A 23,371-nucleotide genomic window follows, 5' to 3' on the forward strand; every position below is an offset into this window, starting at 1 on the left:
AAATCCCTTCTGCTGCATTCCTGATGGTCCATTCACTGGCCAGCTCTGACCTTTTTAACACGTTTAAACAGAATCTTGAAGACGATGATTAAAAGGATAGTTGACCCGAAATGAAAACTTTCTCATCATTTACTCAACCTCGTGTCATTCCTAGCCTGTATGAATTTCTTTCTCTTTTTTTTTTTGAGTTGAACACAAAATATATTTTTAAGGACAGTTTTTGTATCAATACAATGAAAGTCAATGGGGTCCAAATATTTTACCAAGGTGTAAAAAAAAGATTATTGGAGTACGTACGATTCACAATAAAATACTATTTGAAAATGTCATGTTTAATTCAATGCATCAGTTGCCTTTCTTTGAAATTTGTTTTGAAGTAAATCACACGCCAGTTTTATTCAGTGTAGTTTTTTTTTACTTTCATTGTATGGAAGAAGAAAAAAATAGATATTTTGTGTCCCACATAAGAAATGAGTCATACAGGTTTGGAACAACATGAGGGTGAATAAATGACAGAATTGTCATTTTTGGTCAAATTTACTCTTTTTACCTTTTAATTACGTTGTTTGCCGAAAAGACTTTTACTTTTTCTTAGACAGGTTTGGCACAGTTATATATTATAAAGAAAAGAGTATATGGACGTTAAACTATATTTAAATGCCTTCCAGTGAACTCACTTGTCTGAACAGCTCTGCTGTAATCACTACCTACTGCAAAAGGTGTGTGTGTGTGTGTGTGTGTGTGTGTGTGTGTGTGTGTGTGTGTGTGTGTGTGTGTGTGTGTGTGTGTGTGTGTGTGTGTGTGAGAGAGAGAGAGAGAGAGAGATAGAGAGAGCGTGTTTGTGTGCGTGAGAGAGAGAGAGAGCGTGTGTGTGTGTGTGAGAGAGAGCGTGTGTGTGTGTGTGAGAGAGAGAGCGTGTGAGTGAGTGTGAGTGTGTGTGTGTGTGTGTGTATGTGAGTGTGTGTGAGTGTGTGCGAGAGCGACCAGATATCAGGTTCACTCTATTTTGCCTCTATATGTTCTCTATCAAAGTCAGATAGGGAAATGATCTTGCACACTATATTTAAATACACTATACTAGCTTCCTCTTTTAATCTGTAGAAATCAATATGACTGAATGTTTTTTTTATAATGTAAATAATGCTAATGGTAATAAATTAAATACAATTGTATCTAGTAGTATATTTAAAGACCATTCAAAAGTTTGGGATCAGATTTTTTTTTAATTAAACTTTTATGCAAGGATGCATTAAATTGATGAAAAGTGACAGTAAAAACATTGATAATATTATAAAAGATTTCAATTTATTAAAAGAATCCTGAAAAAAAAGTATATATTAGCAAATAACTGTTTTCAACATCGATGATGATATTTAGCGTAACCATCACAGGAATACATTTCTTTAAAATACATTCAAATAGAAAACACTAAGCAATATTGTGAAATTATTCCAATTTAAAATGTGTTTTTATCATTTAAAAAAAATGACTGACCCCAAACTTTTGAATGGTATAGTGTAGACAACAATCCTGCATATGACAAAACTGCCGTTGAAATTGTAGAGGATCTTTATTACAAACCTAACATTGCTTGAAATGACTACAATTCAGAACTGTAGTAGGATGTTAAAATAAAGCTGTTTGAATTTTATTAGGATACAAATCTTAATTAAAACGCATTGTGAACAAAAATGTAATTCATTTATATAAATTACAAATTGATAAATATTTGATGTAAAATTGGCTTTGGGAAACAACAGCCCACAATATTTAAAGGATGTTTGGTTTAGTGATACAAAAATGCAAATAAGACAAATAATAAAATGTTATTTTAAAACCAGGATAAAAATAAATAAAAAATACGAGAGCTTGAAGCGAGATGTGGAGGTTTCGGGAATCGTGAAGTCGATAGAAGTGCAAATGATTTCCTGAGGAATGAGGAATGTCAACGTCAGCCAAACAAAGTCACGGTCAGAGATGCGGACGCATTTGTATTTCTTTAATGGGACATGATGCAGTTTATTTGCGAGGGTCTCCACCGGGTCCTGTTCCGTCAGGCTGACTGACCTGTAAGCATCCACAAAACTCCCAGCGGAATTATTCAATGCTTGTATTGCTTTCACATGACTGTGGGATTTCTCATACATGAATGGCCATAAGCACACATACAGATTGAGCAACACATGTTATGACTTAAACATCATCATCATATGACTCATGCACAATGAAGTGTTTGTCCATTTGCTGTGAATGTTTTAAGGAGACTCGAGCATAGTTCTTCAGAAAGCAGCATGTGTCCTTAATCAGCCACAATATTATCTTCTTGACTTTCAGCTAACATTTGATCTAATGCTAATGGGCTAAACATAACAGGAAAAAAAAATGGAAACATCATTAAAAACAGCATTTTTATTGTATTGTATAATTTCGCCCTTGGCTTTGAAATTTGACACACAAGTCTTTTCTGCTTACATTTAAGCTCAAAATAACCATTATAGGAAGGCACTGTAAAGTTCTACATTCATCCGAACCACACAAATGAAGTAAAATGATGAATCCCTGAGCCTTGAACTGAATCTTGGACCAACTGAAAGCTTCCTTCCTTTACATTAACGGCTCATTTAGGATCGACACGAGCTGTTCCCAAATCAGTCACCAAGTGAAGTGCCTTGTTTTCTAAAAAAGTTCTGAAGCCCCACCCTGGAGCGCGGAGGAAGAAAAGAATGAAGAGTTGAGTGTGACGCAGAGCATGCTGGGACGTGAAGGGCTTCCGGAAGGGTCTGCCAGACAGTTTCCCCGGCACAAGGAAGTAAAGCCGTCAAGCTGCCAGGCAACATCCTCATCACACATACGAGATCAGGTATGTCTAAGGAGCCGCTTCACACAGAACGCGTTTCAATAGAGTGCAACAGTCGGGCTCCGGAAGGAAACATCCCATTGATTTTCTCCATAGAGGAATTGATTTTGAACGATAACTTAAAAACCATTAAAGGCAGACCGACTGTGAGCTACGAGGTGCCATCAGCGTGCATTAGACACGCAAAGAAAGCTCCACCAATCAGAGAATCTCGACAAGTAAATTGCGCCAAAAGAACACTTTTGCACCTGCCACTCCCATGAAGAACTGCAAATGACATGATAGTGTCAATCTTACACGCTCTCAAACTACTTAAATATTAGTACATATATGCATATTTTTCAATAAATGCAGTGTTGTTTCTATAGACACAATCAATATCTTTATATCAGAAGTTTCATGTTTTTAATTCGATTACATCATTCGCAGTGCTTCATGGGATTGTAGTTCTTTCCCTCATTAAAGTCTTTAATTGCACTTTCTTTGTCAAAACTTTTAAAAACTCTGAAAGTTTGTAATGTTGTGATTCACCTTGTTGCTAATTGGTTTGGTTCGTGGCTTATTACTTTTTAATGAATACTTTTTTTAAATCCATATGGGAAAAGTACATCATAAAAAAATGGGGCGGGTCTGGTGCACTCTATTGTTTCTGCTGTTACAGCGACTTCACACTCAAGCGCCGTGTTTTAAAGATAGGAAGTTCGACTTTTAAAAGCTCGACCCTGCTTTCTTTCAAATTCAGCTGTGGCTTGCCTTTTTTTTAAAGCAAGAACGCATTCTGTGTGAATGGCTCATTCAATATCATAGATACAAAAGGCCTGTCCTCAAGGACACCCCAATCACAGAACAAATGCCTTGGGCTTAAAAAAATATATAATAAGTGCTATATATATTCTCAGATTGTGTTTAGCAAATAATAAAAGGGAAAAAAAACCTTCATTAACCAATATTCTCCAAGTCTCCAAACACAAAAAAATTAACTAAAACCCCTTTTCACTGAATATATATTGAAGTGTTTACTTGTATTGGATGTATTCCTGAGATACCTTGCGATGGTATCCAGCTGTTTAGTGGTCTTATGAATTCCTACCCAAAAAAACACTATCTCCACATAAAACCAAGTATTTGCTTACAAGCAAAAATAAAAACATTTATGAAAAAAGTAGGGATCTCAATACAGTGTAAAACTTGATATTTTTCTTGATCTTGTATTTCTCTAATTTCACAGATTAAGGCCGTTTCTTGGTCGCCGTTCACTGAAAACCTGTTACTCCAAACATTCACTAACATTCCCACCATTTCTATGCATTCCTGTGTGTAATTCAATTCAAATACCTCTATCCTCTGTATTTTCAGAGGAGTATACAGGGCTTCTTGGCAGCCACAGGCTGAGGACTGAGGAAGGCACGCACTGCGTCTGCAAACACGTCCTTGATGCCGTCCTGGCTGAGTGCCGAGCACTCCAGGTACTTGGCGGCGTGGATTTGGCGAGCCAGAGCCTGACCCTGCTGGTGCGAGATGGGCGCCTGGTTCTGCTCCTTTAGCTTCTTCAGCACATCCGCGTCATTGCGAAGATCGCTCTTGGTCCCCACCAGCAGGATGGGTGTGCTGGGACAGTGGTGCGTCACCTCTGGATGCCACTTGTGCTTGACGTTCTCGTAGGACGGGGGGCTGGAGATGGAGAAGCAGATGATGAAGACGTTGGTCTGAGGGTAGGAGAGCGTGCGAAGGCGGTCATACTCCTCCTGGCCCGCTGTGTCCCACAGATTGAGGCTGATGGTGCGGCCGTCCACACCGACTTGGGAGCTATAGTTGTCGAACACGGTGGGAATGTACTCTTTGGGGAACGCGCCAGTCGTGTACGAGATGAGCAGGCAGGTTTTTCCCACTGCTCCATCCCCCACCACCACACACTTGATGCTCTGCATGATAAAAAAGGTGACCACTCGACTTCAGCAGTCTGCAGAGAAAGAGACAACGCTCTCTGTTAGAGGAAAACATGACAACACTCATTAGATGGCCAAAGTTGGTAGGACAGGTGATCAGATTAATAAAGGAATGGATATATGAATGGTTAGATGGATAGATGGCTTGGATGTGTGTGTGTGTGTGTGTGTGTGTGTGTGTGTGTGTGTGTGTGTGTGTGTGTGTGTGTGTGTGTGTGTGTGTGTGTGTGTGTGTGTGTGTGTGTGTGTGTGTGTGTGTGTGTGTGTGTGTGTGTGTGTGTGTGTGTGTGTGTGTGTGTGTGTGTGTGTGTGTGTGTGCTTCAGTGAAAGCAGCGCATTAGTATAGAACGCTGATTAAACTGACTTGGAAATACCTGTGCTTTAAATGGTTTTAATGCACACTTTCCAGCCAATCAGAATCGAGTATTCAGACAGACCATTGTATAACATTGTTTAATGCAATCTTCTGCAAATAATTTGTATACTGTAGTGTACATTATAATGTTGTCATGCATAAAGGCCTGTTCACACCAAAACGAATGTTCCGCACAAAAAATGTTCCCAGAGAAAGGAAGTGAAACAATATTTACATGTTCTTAAACAGCCATTCAGACTTTAGTATTCGCTATGGTGTTTATCAAACAATACCAAATAAAAGAGTACAGAGACAAAAGAGCCGCTTATGATACTATTTTAGTTCCCTTTCAATATTGGTCGCTCAACATTGCGTTATCGATGGCGCTATGGGGAAACAAATGTCCAATGGCGTTCAAGCGTGTGAATTAAAGTTTGTATAACACAACGCTGTTTTTTGTAATTCATTTTATTTCAGCTTTAGTTATTTTAGTACATCAAATTAAACTAAATGAAAATGAGAAATGTTGCTTTGGCAACTACTTGAAATCAAATAGGTTTAAGGTTTTTTTATTTTTTTATTTTCAAGTTAAGAAAATGTTTTTTTTACAATTTTAGTTTTAGCTGACTAAAATAACTGGATACTTCCTCTGTTCACTGTCACTTAGCAATATAGTCTGTTTATGAGCTGCATTAAGTCATAGCTTTATCCCACAGCAGTGCAATGGAAAATAAATGAAAACCTCTGTAAAAAAGCTGTTGCATTTAACGCACCAAATCTTCACACCACACATTCATCTCGGTGTGAACAGGCCTTAAATAGTTCACTTAAAAATGAAAATTTGTATGCACCCTCAAGTTGTTTCAAACCTGTATTCATTTCTTTCTTCTGCTGAACACAAAAGAAGATATTTTGAAGAGTGTTGGTAACCAGACAGTTGATGGACCCCATTGACTTCCATAGGATTTTTTTTCCTACTATAGAAGTCAATGGGGTCCATCAACTGTCTGGTTACCGACATTTGTATTCAGCAGAAGAAAGAAATTCATACAGGTTTGAAACAACTTGAGGGTAAGTAAATGATGACAAAATTGTAATATGCAAATAATTATCTGCATATAAGTTTCGACCACATTACATTTTTAAATAAAATATCAGTGTACCCCTAGATCTTTTGATCACATTTCAAAAAGTGAGGATGTATGAATGGATCGGTGGGGAAAAAAAGATTTACACATGCAAAGAGAGGGACGAAGGAAAAAGGTTACGAGAACATCTAATTGTTTCTTCATGCAAATGCACAGCATGTTGAGGTCATTTGGGCCTTTATGAAACAATGTTTTGAATATACAGTCAGCCTCTTCCAGTTCCTTCTACTTCCCCTTGCAGTTCTATCGATAAGCAGTGTATATATTATAACACAAATTATTGTCCACTTGTAAATGATGGGATTGTACGCAATCATATCCTCAGAAATGCACAAAAAAACTTCTTTTTTTAAACCCTCCTTTCGGGTCATGGAAATATGACAAATTTGGGTTATGACTCAAATGGCTTTCAGAATGAAATATGACACATAAAGTGAAATTTTATACAACATGTACATACTGGAAAATTTTGAAACAGGAGTGATTAGGTTTCAGACATTTTATGTGAGAAAGGAATTCAATACATACACATTTATAGTTATTCAACATTTGGGAAATTCTGTGCAAGGGCAACATGCTGTTTTGTGGGAAAATGAGCTGGAAAGTAGATTTACTGAGGAGTTTTGCACGTTACACTGGAGGTCAGTGTGAATTACTGTCAGCAAATCCCTTTCTAAAATCGTTCAACAGCTGTTTTTGTGTTATTTTATGTCATTAATCAACATTTTTGTTACATGATAAGCTGTTTCCTCAATAGTTTGATCAGGACCATAGACAGTATGATCATGACATGCAGGCCATCTTGCTTGTAGCAAATGTGAGAACGATTCGTGTTCTCGCACATCAACAAGAAACTGAGAGCTGTGGAGTTACGACCAATAACTCTCAGTTCTCTCTTTCTCACTTATTCCAAGAGTCTGGCAGATGTTTGACCCCAGGAGAAAGGAGTGAGACGGACTCTGCCCAATCTCCAGAGACGCTCAGAGAGAGAAATACTCGGAGCCCTGCCCTTCTCTGCAAGGCGTTAGCCAATGTGGTTTAGCGAACCAAGAGCTCAAATAAACAGCACTGACAGCTCAGTCTGGGTGGAGTCTGTCCTGTCACTTACAACACAGTATTGTCATATCACAATACCCATGTTTAGCAGAAAAAGTGCTCAGTGATATAGAAAATGGAGTAAATCAAGTGCGACAGAATCTCATTGACATTTTTTGCTGTGCTGAACTCATATTTGCGGTACTGCTCAAGTCATCGATGTTTACATTGAAGTGTAGCTGACTAAATGTAATATTTTAAGATTCAACCATTGGAAAAAATCCCATAATGGTTGACCACTAATCTGAACATTGTCTATGGTGATTAAGGTTCGTGTGTGAGTTTATCGCACTTTATCAACGAACAAACCCAAATTACGCAAATCATGTGTAAGCCAGCAGAGGAACAGACGATCGTGCTACTAGTTTTGGCAGCAAAAGGAGAACTTGCACTAGATTGCAAAGTATGCAGAAGGGAATCAAAACTAGAAGTGGTCAGTTACATTTATCCATCCTTCACACTCTACACTGAATCTAGAATTTAGAATCTTTCATCATAAGTTCAGTTAAAACTGAATGTGTTAGTGTGAGATGGGCTGTAATTGCTCACTTATTCCTCTATATTTGTACACACATATAAATACCGGTATGTGAAAATATGAAAAAATAAATGATCTGAACTGTAACCACAACTTATGAAACAGCAAGTCACCGTCTTTCCAGTGACTCACCACAGGAAAGTGAGCCCCTTGTGTCATTCAAGATATTCAGCTGTTTTGTAACAGTAGCTACTTTCACATTAAGAAGTCAACAATAACGGCCTACAACTGCGTGCTGATGGATGAGTGTGGAAGATCCTCTCACAGCTATTATCTTTACAAACTAGAAAACGAGATTTTGGTTGGTTAGTAAAATATGCTAATCATCGCAATATGACTTCTCTAATAGAACCTGTTATATGGTTCTGAAATAGATAAATATCCCAACTTCTGCATGGCTCTGTTGGATTGCTTAAAATGAGGATGTTTCTCAGTTCCTCATTCCCTCTGGAAAACCCAACTGCCTGTTTTTTTCTCTTTTTCTCCAAATTTGCATTCTCAAATCTCATCTCATCTTCTCATCTTCATTCTCTATTTTATTTTTAAAAATGCACAACCAAGTTTTCACAGAAGTCTTTCAGAAAAGTTTCTATAGCCTAATGTACACTAAAACATGGTTATAACTACTTTGTTTCCATCCATTTAATTTGTCACAGTAATTAGACATTTCTACTCAGTTTTATGTGTTTTCAGAGTTTCAAACTTGTTTTATACAGTCTGGTTTCAACTCACCATTTATTTAATTTAAAGTGGTCAAAAGTGCCATGAAATGAACTCGTCACTGCAGGTTATCTTTGGCATCATTATGAATGAACTAGAACCTCGAGTTTTAATATTAATGAGCGTATTTAATTGATATTTAGCCTATTCATATACAACGGTACTCTATGGGAGTGGCCCCTATTCCTGCTCTCTGATTTAAAACACTTAAGCCACTGTGCAATCATCGAGTCGGTCGAAAGCGAGAACAGTTTAGCAAAATATCACACGGTCGGAATTATACATCTGTGCGTAATTTTTCTTTAACAAATTAAGTCAGAAATAAAAACACATAAAAGTGTTGTCTAACAAGCTACGCAATGTATTACATGACTATGTATGACTATTAAATAAATATGTCTTACCAAACATATCAGATGCTTTGAGGACCGTAATCCCGCTGCTGTGGAAGTTCGTTGCTGAGGTTCTGTAGGACGTGAGTTGTGTTCACCCCTTAGAGAGGAAGTTAATGGCTTAACGGCATATTTGAGGAAGTTTACCGAAGTAAATGTGGCTATGACAGTGTTTAAGAGGGCGTAACAGTCTGTCTACACTGTGACTGCACGCGCGCGCGCTCCCACTTTAAATCATGCCGTTCGTTCGCGTGCACTGTCAGCTCTGTTGATCGTGTCGTTCGCTTGTGTATTAGAATAAATGCATCACAGGGAAATCCCGTATCATCACAACCTCAAACTCATGTCGAAACTACCTGACCTAAGGAGGAGCCGTGAGAATATCGACTTGAATCATTCACAGAATCGTGGGTGTTATGAAAAAATAATGGAAAAAAATAATGGAATAGTTTACCCAAAATGAACATTTCTGTTTTTATTTATTTTATTATTTTATTTATTTTAATATATTAAGTCGTTACAAACCCGTATGACTTTCTTCTTTTGTGGAGAACAAAAATATAGGCTACATTTTAAATATCTAAGTGGATGGAGGAGACTGTAACGCACTCTTTAAAAATAAAGGTTCTTTATTGGCAACTATGGTTCCATGAAGAACCTTAAACGTCAATGGAACTTTTTCATTCCACAAAAGGTCCTTTATAGTGAAAAAAGGATCTTTAGATTAAAACATAAATGGAAAAAAATTACACTGAGAGAAAAAAGGGTTCTTTTAAGAACAGTCACTCTAAGGTTATCATGGAAAATGTCTTCTTTTGTGCTACACACAAAAATAAGTCAGTCATACAGGTTGGAAAACATGAGGATGAGTTAATTACAGATAGATAGATAGATAGATAGATAGATAGATAGATAGATAGATAGATAGATAGATAGATAGATAGATAGATAGATAGATAGATAGATAGATAGATAGATAGATAGATAGATAGATAGATAGACAGACAGAAAGAAAGACAGACAGACAGACAGACAGACAGACAGACAGACAAGAAAACTGGGGAGTGGTTTCTTCAATTTTAGCTGCATGGTTGAGTACCACTAGATGGCTGTGTCTTTCTGCTTTTTGAGCCAAACCTCAAAACCTGATCATTTATATCCCAAGAAACTATTTGCTCTACCATTAGACATCCTCCAAAAGCAACACCAAACGGTTTCCTAACACCGAGGGGATTTGGACAACTCAGAAAATAGGACTTTGAAACAATGTAATGAACCTCGAAATTTGATTGATATATCCGGGACATACTTTTGTCTCATATATTTGGAGGACAATTCTTTCCTCATTTTGGACGTTCTGTTCGAAGCGGGTTTTGGAGTGATGGACAAATATTTTTGACAACATTTCACGTTTTTGAGAGGGAGGGCATGTTATCGCGCAAACTATGTGAGGAAGATGTGGAAAATGAATGTGTAACATCGTTTAAGTGTTGTTTAAACTTATTGGACCATTAAAACGACAACATTTTCTCGTCTGGGTTAAAACAACATCCTACAAATATCGGTTACCTAATGGATCTCAGTCAGACCAAACGAAACTTTTACATCTGATTTGTCACAAGCGACTCCTGCTGTTTCCAACCTTCGGCTTTTGACAGGTAATCTGACATTTTTAAAACAATAACACGATGAGTGTGAGTAGGTTGCGCATTTGCAACATGAAGACAACTTTGAAATAGCGTGTGTGTTACTTTTGCTTATTTCATAGCTACCATCTGATATGAGCCAATCGGCAAAATACACATGGCGGAACTTGATCGCTCACAAGGAGGCACATTTGCCGCTATTTTTTATAGTAAGATGAATTTGTGGAGCCTTTGTCAAAAGCTAAATATATAAAAACTAATGTGATGCCACGCTTCACTAGCGTGCAGCTACAATTGAAGGCTTTTTCCATGTAGCCTATACAGTAGCTCCAATAGCCATATGGCAACATACGTTAACATTTAAACAAACAAGTTTCTATGATTATGTTACTTGTACTCTTTTTTTATTATTACTGATACAATCCAGCAGTCACTAGGCCTACTATATTTTTTCAGCATCAGTTCATTAGAGTGACTATTTCATTAGACGACTATAGTGACAAGACTTTATTCTCTATTGAAAGTAGGCTATTACTGGTGGTTATTCCACTTCCAGTTTACTAGTATTAGTGTAGCCTATTCCTTAGTTACGTGTAAATATTCAAATAGGTACTAGTATCAAATCTATAGTAGGCCTACCAATTTATTTGTATGTATTTGATACTATTGTCATTACATTTGACAATAGGAATTGTAAATATACACTGTACACTGGATTTATAATATACACAAACCATGACCTAACCCTAGTAATATAGTTCATTATTATTAGTACTTTACTAGTAATAACTGGGACATGCATACAAAATATTTTCATGATTTGTTATCACAACTTTTTATCTTTTGTCAAATCAACTTAATGTGGTTCAGTTCAGATAACATCATATTTTGACTTTCTATTTGGTAAACCAATCTCCTTCATTGATTAACTCAAATTTTTAATTTCAATTAACTCAAAAATGTTAAGGCAGCCAGGTAACTTACTTTTTTAACTTAAACCAACAATAATCTTTTACAGTGTTGTACTATTAAACGTGGAATAGGTACCAGCAATATTTGAAATACATACTAATGGGAAGTGAGTTGATATCTGAAACACGTAAAATTTACAATTACCATAGATTCAATAGATAGTTAGGCGTACGTACGTGTCACTAAAGGGATAGTAATTAGCTAAAGAGTTATGTTTTTGACTAATTGAGTCAATATTTGAATAAGAACTGTCTGGAACTTAATAATTACTAGTGAAATTAAAATAACTAGCTATTAAAATAAATACTAGTAACCTAAAAAGAGATGTGAAAGGAACAAATGTTATAACCAACTTGCTGTAATACCCAACATTCATTTTTTATGTCAGAATATTTCATAATGTATTCCTGAACGGTAGATTAGTACTGTTGTTTTAAATGCTCTCTCTTTCTCTCTTTCTATGTTTAAAGTTTAGCATGGATCTATTGAGATTTGCCAGACCCTGTATGTACATTGCATGGCTTGGTTTCTTATGGAGGAGTACAGCAGGTCAGCACAGCCTGACAGACCACCTGCGGTCTGCCAATGGATTATCCGGTAGGAAATCATCATTCAGTTGAATCACTCAGCGTTATTTCCCATGTTTTATGTGTCCGTATAGTGTGCATTTTACGCGTTACATAATACCAATGGAACATAGTGTTTGTTGTAGAGGGAGATGTCCCAGACAGTCCCACTCTGAGAAATGGTGCATGATATACACCGTTCTTATGTGTGCTGCTAGATAAGATAAAGTGCTTCCCTTGTTTAATGAGAGCCTCATTGGAGATGATGTCAAACCTATCTTTCACATTTGTTGACCAAGAACTGAAAGAATTGACATGACCGAAATATGTGTCAGGACAGAAGTTAAGTTTAGCAAATGCACAGAGCGACATAAAGGCATCCCATGCCATGAGGCAAGACTGCTGGTGTATGACAACCTCACTAGTTTTGGTGTCCATCAAAGTCTCCTCTTGTGCTTTGACACTAATGTTCAGTTTCCACTTAACAGACTGAAGCTCATCCTGTGATGCACCTTCACCATGGTTATATAATCCACTCAAAACTCAAATGAATAAAATGCAGACCTGGTGAAAAGATTAGAAACAGGAACACCCTTGTATATTCAACAGTATTCTTTGGAAATTATTTTATCATCATGAGACTTATGAAGGTGACACTTTCATTAATAAATTCTTCCAAACTCCAACTCAATCTAGCCTGATCGGTCAGAAAAGATGAATAAACGCTAAACATCCTCTAGCTTTTTCAAAATCTGTAAATCTAGCATACCTAGTTAAAAACTATGTGAGTTTTTAATAGTCAGTTAGGCTAGTTGAGTAAAGTGAGTTTTATCACGGTATTGACTTTGGGAATAACTCAAAATCTTCTAATCTGTTCCTGATTTATAACAGATTCTTCACATGAGTTACCAAAGAACTAGAGAGTTGCTGAGGTTTCCTGTTACTATTTCTGTTATTCTAGTTATTAGTTTACCGTGACGTGAGTCACTTGGATAAATGCCGTAATCCGGCTGAGGTCACCCATCCATTTTCCCAGGCCCTCTGCCTTACTGGGGTTAATTCAAAATGGTCATCATACCAGGTGAATCTCATTTGGAAAAGGCTCTGAATTGTACATATTAGGTCCAGGGCTTTGTTGACTTTATCCAACCGTTTTAGAGAAGGACTTTGCATCTCAGTGCCTGGTGGAATGCATTCCCCAAAACATTTCTCCTTGTATAGGAAATTGTGGGAATAATTAGATTTTCAGTGTTATCTCCCTTTGAGGTTGAGAACTGTGAAGTGGACCACTATGGAGATTATTTTATTGGAATGCAAAATGAAACTTTATATTTGATATTCCAGGTTTAATACAAGTTATGCTCAATCCTCCATCTTTATGTATAATGGTGATTACCATAAAAATAATTTTGACTCAACTCTTCTTTTCTTAAAAAAAAAAGTGAAGTTACAATGAGGCACACAATTTTTTGGAGGATTTTAAAGCATAATTAGTATCACATCAGAAACGAGAGATGGAAACGCCAAATTGTCCCTTAATTCGCAAAAACGTTTTTACGCTCGCTTGAGGTGGTTTTTGACTTGTGCGATAAAGATTTAATGGGAATAATGGAAGATTATTCCACTTAATACCATCAAATACCATATTCCTTTAGATAGAAAAATAAACTAAAAAAATTTCAGCATTAACATTGGAAAGTTATTAAAGTTTGTTCCACTGCTATGTATAAGCATCCAAATCTCTAGTGTACATTGTGTAAATGACCCATTTGATCCTGACCCGTGTATGACTTCATGCAGCTGGATGATACTGAAGGGTCTTTTTACAACAGCTCTATAAATCCTCAAGGCTCTACAAACACTGACGGTCCTCTCAGATCTTTTTAAAGGTCCGGTGAAGCAGACCAAACATCACCTCGTTTCATTTTTTCCCCTCCTCTCCTGATCCTAGGCCTCTCGTTTTTTCTCATTCTCCTACCAAGACTTGCTCTAGCTAGAGATAAAAGAAATGGCAGAAATGTATTATCTTAAAAGACTTTCATTGTCTCTATGGGATTTTATCAAATACTAACAGCAGCTTGCTTAAATATATCCTGCTTAAAGGAGAACTCCGGTCAATTTTAACATTGAGCTAATTTTTTTGTAAATTTGGAGTGCTGTCAATACAGAGAACAACGACAAAAATTGGTGTTGCCTACACCGTGTTATCCTCTTTTTAAAATTTGCACCCTGTTGACTTCAATGGGGCAAGTTTTAAACTTATCCAGTTCTTAGTCTTAACATCCTTGATGTGTCATACAAGTGCCCACTGCCCAGCCATGTTAGATGATTCCTTCAGAGTGAACACGAGTGAATCTGACTGCAGTAGATGTGAAAGATATGAATAAAAATGATGTTATATCAGCCAGCGCAAATACCTGTATTTACATCCTGTTTTCGGTCGAAGTCCAAAGTAGTCAATTGTCGAGTTCACGCGCATAGGTTTAGTTACCTATGATCACGCGCGTGAACTCGACAATCGACTACTTTGGACTTCGACCGAAAACAGGAAGTAAATAACATCATTTTTATTCATATCTTTCACATCTACTGCAGTCAGATTCACCGTGTTCACTCTAAAAGAATCACTCACATGGCTGGGCACTTGTAATGACACATCAAGGATGTTAAGAGGCTAAAAGCAGGTTTAAAACTTGCCCCATTGAAGTCAACAGGGTGCACATTTTAAAAAGAGGATAACACAGTGTAGGCAACACCGATTTTTGTCGTTGTTCTCTGTATTGACAGCACTCCAAATTTACAAAAAAATGAGCTCAATGTTAAAATTGAACGGAGATCTCCTTTAAAGGAAAGTTCACCCAAAGATGCACTTCTGTCATTATTTACCAAACCCATTCGACTTTCATTGTAAATTGATAAACATGCAATAAAACAAAATAAGGGAAGTGTGTTTTTTGTCATTGCAAGTAGTTTAAAACATTTTTTTTTTTAACTAGAATTTTGACCCTATTGGCTTTCCATAGTTGAACGCACATTGTACACTGATGTTTAATGTCATTGACTGAGCGGTTGTGTTTGTTTAGAAGTTAGGTTGTTATAGCGTTTGCCTTTTAGACAAAAATAGTTTCTGGATTTGCTCAAATTTGCGAGGTTCATGTCATGACAACATGGTGTAAAAAAAGCAAATAGCCAGGCTTGTGTCGTAAAGTTGGCCCAAATTAAGCTACAGGAAATACTTCAGAAAATCACCTTTTGTTCCACAGAAAAGTTTGGTGATGACAGAAATGAGAACAGAACCTCATCTGTATCTGGCTATGTCAGACAATCATTAACGCAGAAACAACTATACTTGTACAGTATATACCCATTTCTTGTGATAAGAAATTTGCTTCAACACTTTGAGATTTTAAATCTTCAGGAAAGCAGGATAATGCTAACTGATAGTAAACACTAACAAACAAAGATGATATCTTAAGTAAATCGGGTGGAGGGAATGCATCCAATGAATTGAGGGATAACATGTGAGGAAATTCCTAAGATCCTCTTGTTTTTCTCATGTCAGGTGCCTTTTTCTCAGTTAAATCAATGGCAAAATCTGCCCGTCTGGCATATTAAAATACATCTTTTTATGTGCCCTTAACTTTTCTTGTAAGAGGTTGCGTTATAACTGCTTGATCCGGGTCTGATGAGCTCGGTTTAGTTAGCCAGTTTAACTGTATATGTTGTCAGCGTTTTTAAATGGTTCTCTTCAAGTTATGATGTGTCTAAATAATGCAGAAACCCAGTGAGTGCAAATACACAGTGCTCTGATGACAAGTGTTTTTTTGAAGAGTCGCGGTTGTGGCATGTTTGTTTAGTGGTTTTGTACAGACACTTTTTGCAGGCTGTGAAATGGGGACAAAAATAGCAGTGTAGATCTTATGACATTAAACATTTCTTTGTATTAAAACAGATCTGCCTGGAAGAACACAGTCCACTCATTGACTCAATAGTAACACAAGAGTTTTAAATTTAATTTCTTATGTTAATACCTGCTCTTTAAAAGTCTTTTAATTCTGTGAGACAGAAGTCCAGCACACCCACTCCCACCCACTGCCATATTACAGCAATATCCACAATACCTCAGCAGCTGTCCTGTGTCTCCATCTAAAAATAGTTTAAAAGTCACTCTATGGATTATACGTGGCGGTGTTTGCATCACCCTCAGACTGAACACTCCTGTGACAATGGGCTTAAACATTGGGCCCTTACAAAGGCACCGCTGTTGGCCCTGTTTTTAGCTATACATCATTGCTCATTGCAAGGGATCAATTCCTCCTCAGCCTTGCTTGATTTCCATACTCTAAAGACTAGTACATTTAGCGTTTTTGCATTGAAATAACAGTGGCCGTTTACCATGTAAGAGAGTGGATGATGCATGAATTTCATGAAGGGACTGAATCTCAAAGTCATTTTCATCAGAAGGTCATTTGTGTTTGAATAGGCCTTTTGTTGTCTCAGGCATTTATGTGCTCTTGAGCAAGCCTTTTAACTAGCCTTTTTGTGCAATTATATTAGATACAAGGATTCAACTTATTATTATTATTTTTTGCAATTCAATGCACTTAAAATGAGCAAGTTTACCCAGAATGCATTGCAGTTAGATGTAAAAAATAAAATAATGCACACCTGAGGTGGTAATGCTTTCCATATATAAAAAAACCACATAATTTTGTGGCAAAAAAGTATAAGAGTGCAACGGTCAGCAAATCATGCCAGAAGAACTCTTTATCACCCGCCCACTCCCATGAAGCACTGCGAATGACGTAATGGAGTCAGGGCCTGTCCCAATATCCACACTTGCGGTCTGTAGACTTGATGACTTGACTTCAAACATACACAACGTATTTCCTGTATTTGGCCCAAGTGTTCAACCCGATGGGACACACAACGTAGTGTTGTAAAGATGCAAATACAATTTTGAGAGAGCTTTAATTACAATTTTTTTATTTTCAGTAGGTTCAAATAAACTTCTAAATACATGTTCAGTAGGTCCTAAGATACGTTTATTAATTGTGGTACTTCGAATTAAGTGATAAAAAGCGTTTGCAATGTTTCACAAAATGCAATAAAAAAATGTGCAACACTTCACATTTTACTACCAAATTATGTCATATTCTAATTAATTGAACTTTTCCTCAGCATTACGCGATTTCAGGGCATGTTGAACATTATGAATGATGGGTTACTCTTATCCTCAAATACCACTCCGAAGCAGTATTAGAGACGGTGTGGATTTAGAGTGTGTTACGCGCACTGAGATTTGCCATTTTCCAGACCTGGGACAGTCTTGCAGACTTGAGTTATGTTTAGTGTCATTGTGGGGGTTTTCATGTGTTTTGGTTTCCTGTATATATCCTTTCAGTCTAGCTTTCCCCATTAGTGTCCTTGGTTTTTCATGAGTTAATGATTACCGTAACCTGATTTACCTGTCATCTAATTAGTTGCCATCTCTGTATAATTTATCCCTGTTTTATTCAGTTCTTTGTCTGTGATCAGTAGTATTATGTGTGGAAAAAGTTTATGTGTCTCCTGAGATTCTCCTATGTATTTCTGTTGTTGGATTAAAGATTATTTAGACTGAATTCTGGTGTTCTTCATGTTGGCTTACCATCACACGTTACACTTAAAAGGGGTGATGAACTGAGAAACCAATTTTTCCTTGAGCTTTTGACATATAAGAATATCCTGTAAGTTTCAGAACTGAAAACTTCCTTGTTAGTCAAATAAAAGCTTTTATTGACACCAGGCACAGTGAACGACAGGTTTTTCAAAGTGGGGATCTATGACGAGCACTGTCAACGCCAGTTGAGAAGAAGATCGACGCCTACTTCAACACTGCCTGTTTAGCCCCTCCCACCGATTCACGCATTACATGAAACTCATTATAATATGCAAAACTGTTATCCAATCATAGCAGTGGGCCTTTACTTCCAAGTCTTCAATGCGGCACGCCCATAAAAACCGAGCGTTTCAGGAGCTAGGCTCAAAACCTATAAGCACTCTATAAGCAAGAAAGTACACATATATTGAATAAAATAATACATTACATGGATACCTGGCTAGATTCCTTAAAAAGATGCCTTTGTAGGAAGCCTGTTTTGTAACAGCAAAGTTGTGTAGATTAAGTGCGGTTTCTGTCGCATATCTCATATTTGTTTTCTCTCCTCAGAACTGTGTGGTATTGATAAGCAACTTTGCCATGACGAAAACTCTCTGCTAAGTTTTGAGGCCATCCGCAGCATTCATAAAGACATGGACGATGATGCAGACGGCAGCGTGGATGTGACAGAAACCGATGGGGTGAGGGCTGCAGCATTCATGTGTGGTTTCGTGGTCTGCTGTGTTGAGAGATTGATGTTGCAGTTTAAGTACCCAATGTACAGACAAGTGCTTAGTTTGCTTGCTTGAAAGGACACATAAATCTATGTGTCCAATGAACAAGCCAAAAGCGACTGTCGAGCTGCTTTGAGATGTGTATTTTGTGCGTGCGTGCGTGCGTGCGTGCGTGCGTGCGTGTGTGTGTGTGTGTGTGTGTGCGTGTGTGTGCTTTTTTGACCTACATTATGGAGTCCTTAGGCCTATATTGTGGTGTGTATTTGTGTATTCAAGTTTCAGGCCACACCCCCTACATTATGCCGAAGTCCTCATAATTCAAATCACTAAATGTCATTCATTCATTATAAAAACCATAGTGTCTTTGATGCATGTTTGTATAAGCAGACACCGCCTGCGGTCATGTAAACGCATTAAACCGTTTCCCTTTATTGCCGTAAGGTCAAATGGCTTACGAATAATCAACATGGCTACATTTTTGCCAATTAACAAGATTTCGCCCAGAGTGGTTTGCAGTAGTGTTTTGCAGTGGTACAGTTGTAGAAACTTCAAATATGAGAGGAGAATGAGTCTGTGCAAGTTTCCCACTGACATTTTGAAATACTCAGGGGGTTTTAATGCTTTATTTAACATCAACTCACATAATAATAAATAGAATACACTAAAACATGGATGCTTACTTTTTGACGTCACCACCAGGGAATAACTTTAAATTTTTATATATACAGTCTTGTAAGCATAGTTTACTTGCACTGCCAGGTTATTGATTTGTATGTAAACCGGTAAAAAAGGTTATTTCAATAAACTGATTTATGGTAGTTGTACTGTACTGTACATGTACTGTAAAATAAATGTGCTCAATGATAGGTGCACCAATGTGTGTGTATGTATATTTAGCAAACTGCCAACTGCCAGTGATTTAAAGCAAAGCAAATGATCTTTGAAAAGAGGATTCTAAAAAAGTCGATTGGACTGACCAAATTTAGGCGAATCAATGTGTTATTATTGCTGTCACTATGTTTTAGATAAAGACTTTACAATATGTTTTTCTTACACTATTATTTTTTTTACAATAGTCATGCAACCTGATTATCAAAGATACAACCAAAAAAGAAAATTCAAAATCCACTTCTGGCTCTGCTTTGAATGGACATGACATTTCTGCATGTATTCAGAAGTGATTATTAGCATTGATTATAGTTTACGAACCTAGGCTATAAAAAAGCACTCTGTATTATCTTTGAATAACACAAAGCGATTCCTTTTTCATGTGAATGCCACATCTGAGCACTGAGTAAACAGCATTACTGCTGACCGTCTGCAGCCATAGGCAGTCCAAGGCCATAGACCGTCCTGTGAGTGTAACCTTTACTACAGTCGGAGTTATTGTGAGGCGACTGAACCAGTGAAAATGACAGCATTTACATACTTTAGGTTGTCTGATGCTCTACAGTAAGACTACTGGATCACAAAAAACCCAAACACGAGTATTACAATTTGGATATGCCAAATAAACTGTTTCCTGTGGCTTTACATCTAACCTCTTGCCAAATGTTGGATTATGCAAATAGACAGTGCTCTAAAAAGAAACAGAAATAATCAAGTCCAGAACAGATTGTGACCGTAATTGGAAAACCACTGTTTAATTTGAGATTACATTTTCAGGGTGCTGGATTCCTTTTGCTTAAGTTAAACCTATAGTTAAGCATATTTATTTTTACAATCCTAACTATGCATGTTTATATGATTATATATACCTGCTGCATGTGAGCCTATCAGAAAATGATATCAGATGTGAACCACTGCACCTTATGCTAAAATCCAGTCTTTGTTTCCTTAAACAGTTTCTAAGGGAAGACTTAAAGTACCAAGATCCTAAGGGAAAACACAACAGCTTCCATAGAGCAGATCTGCTGATCACAGTGGAGGACATGTGGAACACCTGGAAGGCCTCTGAAGGTTTTCACAGATTCTTTTCAAGTTGATATACATTATACGACACTGAGAAGCAGTCAACCATCGTAGAGCAAATTCAAAGTCATTCCTGTTAGCCACATCATAAACTATATTTCATATAGAGCCATAATACATCATAATACTTCTTTGGCCGTAAGCACGGAAAGATGCCTTCAGCGTGTGCACACTATCTAGTGGACTCAAGTCACTGTTGTACGCGCACTGTCCGGAATGCGTACGGCCGAAGTATACTTTGGGGTTAAGCTTCCATCATTCAGAATGTCTGATCTTCCATGTTTGTGTTCTCAGTGTCCTCTGGCACTGTAATCCACTAGCATCACTTGTTTTTTTTGTTTTTAGTGTATCACTGGACAGTAGAAGAAGCTGGGGATTGGCTCATCCGCTGTGTGCAGTTACCTCAGTATGTCGAGTCCTTCAGGAAGAACGACATCAGTGGCAAAGCTTTGCCTAGGTAAGAAAGCTTACAGTTAGCATATCAATTGCCTTCATCTGTATAATAATACGTTTTTCAGCTGATGGACATAAATGAATTCACTGATCACTTACTGACTCGGAGTGTCTGATCCATTCACAGACTTGCAGTGAAAAATGCCACCCTGCTTCTGTCTGTGCTGAAGATACCAGACCGCAGTCATGCACAGAAATTGCAGCTGAAGGCTCTGGAGACAGTGCTTTTTGGAAATCCAAGTGAGTAGAACTTTGTACTAAGACTGGGCTCATTAAATATCCACAAAACATTTGTGGTTGTATATAAAAAGTTTCTCATGACTTTTGAGTTTGACATGTTTTAATAGTCTCTGTTGGCAAGAATAAATATACATCAATGACGCTCTTCACCGAACTCTCAAATGCTCCCGTGCGTTCATCATTGTAGCCAATCACAGACATATCTGATGAGCGTGTGAACACAATGGCCAATCAGAGGTGTTTACGATTCCGCTCAACAGCGCTCAAAGCGTCACAACTGTAAAATTTCAGTACCGACTTGGTACCTAAATCGGTACTTTTGGACAACTCTAGTTTGCAACATCACTCAATAAAGAAATATTCACAGTAGAATCATTACTGTCTCTGGACAATATTGTTCATAGCTGTTCCGGGCTATATTTTGTATTTTAGCGTGACTGAAGTGCTGTATTCAGTAGACCAATTCTACTAATTTGTTGGAACTGTTTTCTTCATTCTTCTCCCTGTTTTAGAAGTTTTAGAAAACTACTAGGATTGAAATGTTCTGCAAAGAAAAACAAGTTGTTTCTGGATTGCTGATTTCTGGATGAAGTCCAAATTGCAGTTTTCTTTGCACATTATGTGCTGAAATCAAGGAAAGGTTTATCCTGTTTTCTTTTCTCGTGAGCAAATATATTCTCCGTCTGAAAATAGCCAGACTTATTGTATAACAAAAGCCAGACAGAAGAGGCATGCTCCTTTAATGTCAGCCATTACAAGTACAGCTGGTGAAACAGAAAAGACAGGGATGTTGTCAATAGATAGGTGAGAGAAATTGAGAGATTGATGGGGATGTAATGGTCGAGGGCCTTCCGTCATATAATTCATAGTTCATGTGACTGTCTCTTCCTAGAATATCATCCAGAGTTAAAGGTATCAAAGATGCTGGCAAGAAAAGTACTTCACACAGCACATTAGACACAGCACCATCATAATCCCATAGACTGCATGATTTGTTGCAGGAATTTTAGCTCACACAATGTCTTCATGCACTGATGCAATTTTGGTATATGGCTTATGGTGAAACATGATAAAGCACAAGGCTACAAGATCCATCCATATTCCTTCTCAGTGCTCTAACAAAAGAAGGACATCATTGATTTATTTTGTGTGGCCTGCAGTTTTTATGCATTTATACTATAGGTTAATAGGGCTGCACAATATATCGTATCATATCATCATATATATTGTATCATGTATCATATATTGTCAAATATAGGGTTCGCAGTTGATCCGTACACTGAAAACCCTAATAAGTTGATTGAACTCAATTGATTTGAGTAAACTCGTTCCCTCAATTTAATTGAGTAATGGGTTCTCCCAAAACGTGCATATTTAAGTTTACTTAACTTGGTGCTTATGTAGACTTGACTTAAATTGTTTAGTTCACCAAACTTGACGATTATTTAATGTACTTAGACAATAAAGTTCACTAAACTTAGTGTTAATTTCCACTCTTAACCCGAATTAGTTGACTTTACTCGCAAATCGCGTGGAAACCCGTTGCCCTATACCACTTTAGTTTTTACACAAGCTGAAACTAAACATGTTGAGTTGTATTAACATGGAACCCTAACTTTTTACACAAGCTGAAACTAAACTTTTCATTTGAGTGTCACCATTGTTGAGATTCATATGCTGATTGTTGATGTCTATGTGTGACAAAATAACATGGCATTTAAAAAAAAAATCTACATAATATTTTTTACAACTGTTCAAATTATAACAATTCTGTTGGATTTCCTGGTGAAAAAAATCACAGGTCTTTCATATCAATCATATGGAAAGATCCAGACAATAATAGATTAAACTCTAGATGAAATGAGGTGCTACTGACTTATAATCTTTGTTGATGACCTTTATTGATGATAACATCAATACGCAGTCATAGTCACTGGATCACTTACTCTTGGCTTTTTTGCTATACCAATTGTGCCTTTTAAACACACAGGTAAAGCAGCCAGAGAAAAACTAATGTTTAAATGTCAAGGGCCCAACTAAAGCCAACACTTGTCACCATTATGGTGACTACAAATTAAACAATAATTCATCAACATC

General features: G+C 37.2%; 2 protein-coding genes across 7 annotated transcripts in view; one reads left to right on the forward strand and one right to left on the reverse strand.

Annotated features, from left to right (window-relative positions):
* Positions 1–2,394: 2,394 nt before the first annotated feature.
* On the reverse strand, positions 2,395–9,279 carry rhogb (ras homolog family member Gb). Its single transcript, XM_079584944.1, has 2 exons — positions 9,064–9,279; positions 2,395–4,817 (listed from the first exon to the last, which is right to left on the reverse strand). Exon 2 carries the CDS (start codon positions 4,783–4,785, stop codon positions 4,210–4,212), a length of 576 nt encoding a protein of 191 aa, XP_079441070.1. The 5' UTR covers positions 4,786–4,817; positions 9,064–9,279; the 3' UTR covers positions 2,395–4,209.
* Positions 4,776–23,371, forward strand: part of stim1b (stromal interaction molecule 1b) — a 37,498-nt gene continuing 18,902 nt past the window's right edge. For 3 of the 6 annotated variants that reach the window (XM_079584939.1, XM_079584936.1, XM_079584940.1), the window contains exons 1-6: positions 10,207–10,709; positions 12,140–12,266; positions 18,447–18,577; positions 20,455–20,569; positions 20,927–21,038; positions 21,162–21,274. In XM_079584939.1, the coding sequence (XP_079441065.1) occupies positions 12,146–12,266; positions 18,447–18,577; positions 20,455–20,569; positions 20,927–21,038; positions 21,162–21,274 (592 nt within the window). In that variant the 5' untranslated portion in view covers positions 10,207–10,709; positions 12,140–12,145. Of the gene's footprint in view, positions 4,796–10,196; positions 10,710–12,139; positions 12,267–18,446; positions 18,578–19,828; positions 19,966–20,454; positions 20,570–20,926; positions 21,039–21,161; positions 21,275–23,371 lie in introns of those variants that run through there. The other 3 variants (XM_079584938.1, XM_079584937.1, XM_079584941.1) reach the window with 3 other exon arrangements.

Source organism: Phoxinus phoxinus (assembly GCF_949152265.1).
Source record: "Phoxinus phoxinus genome assembly, chromosome: 17".
Classification (NCBI taxonomy): Eukaryota; Metazoa; Chordata; class Actinopteri; order Cypriniformes; family Leuciscidae; genus Phoxinus; species Phoxinus phoxinus.

Bases quoted from the DNA above. Each gene is read 5' to 3' on its own strand.
- rhogb (XM_079584944.1), bottom strand. From the start codon at position 4,785: ATGCAGAGCATCAAGTGTGTGGTGGTGGGGGATGGAGCAGTGGGAAAA.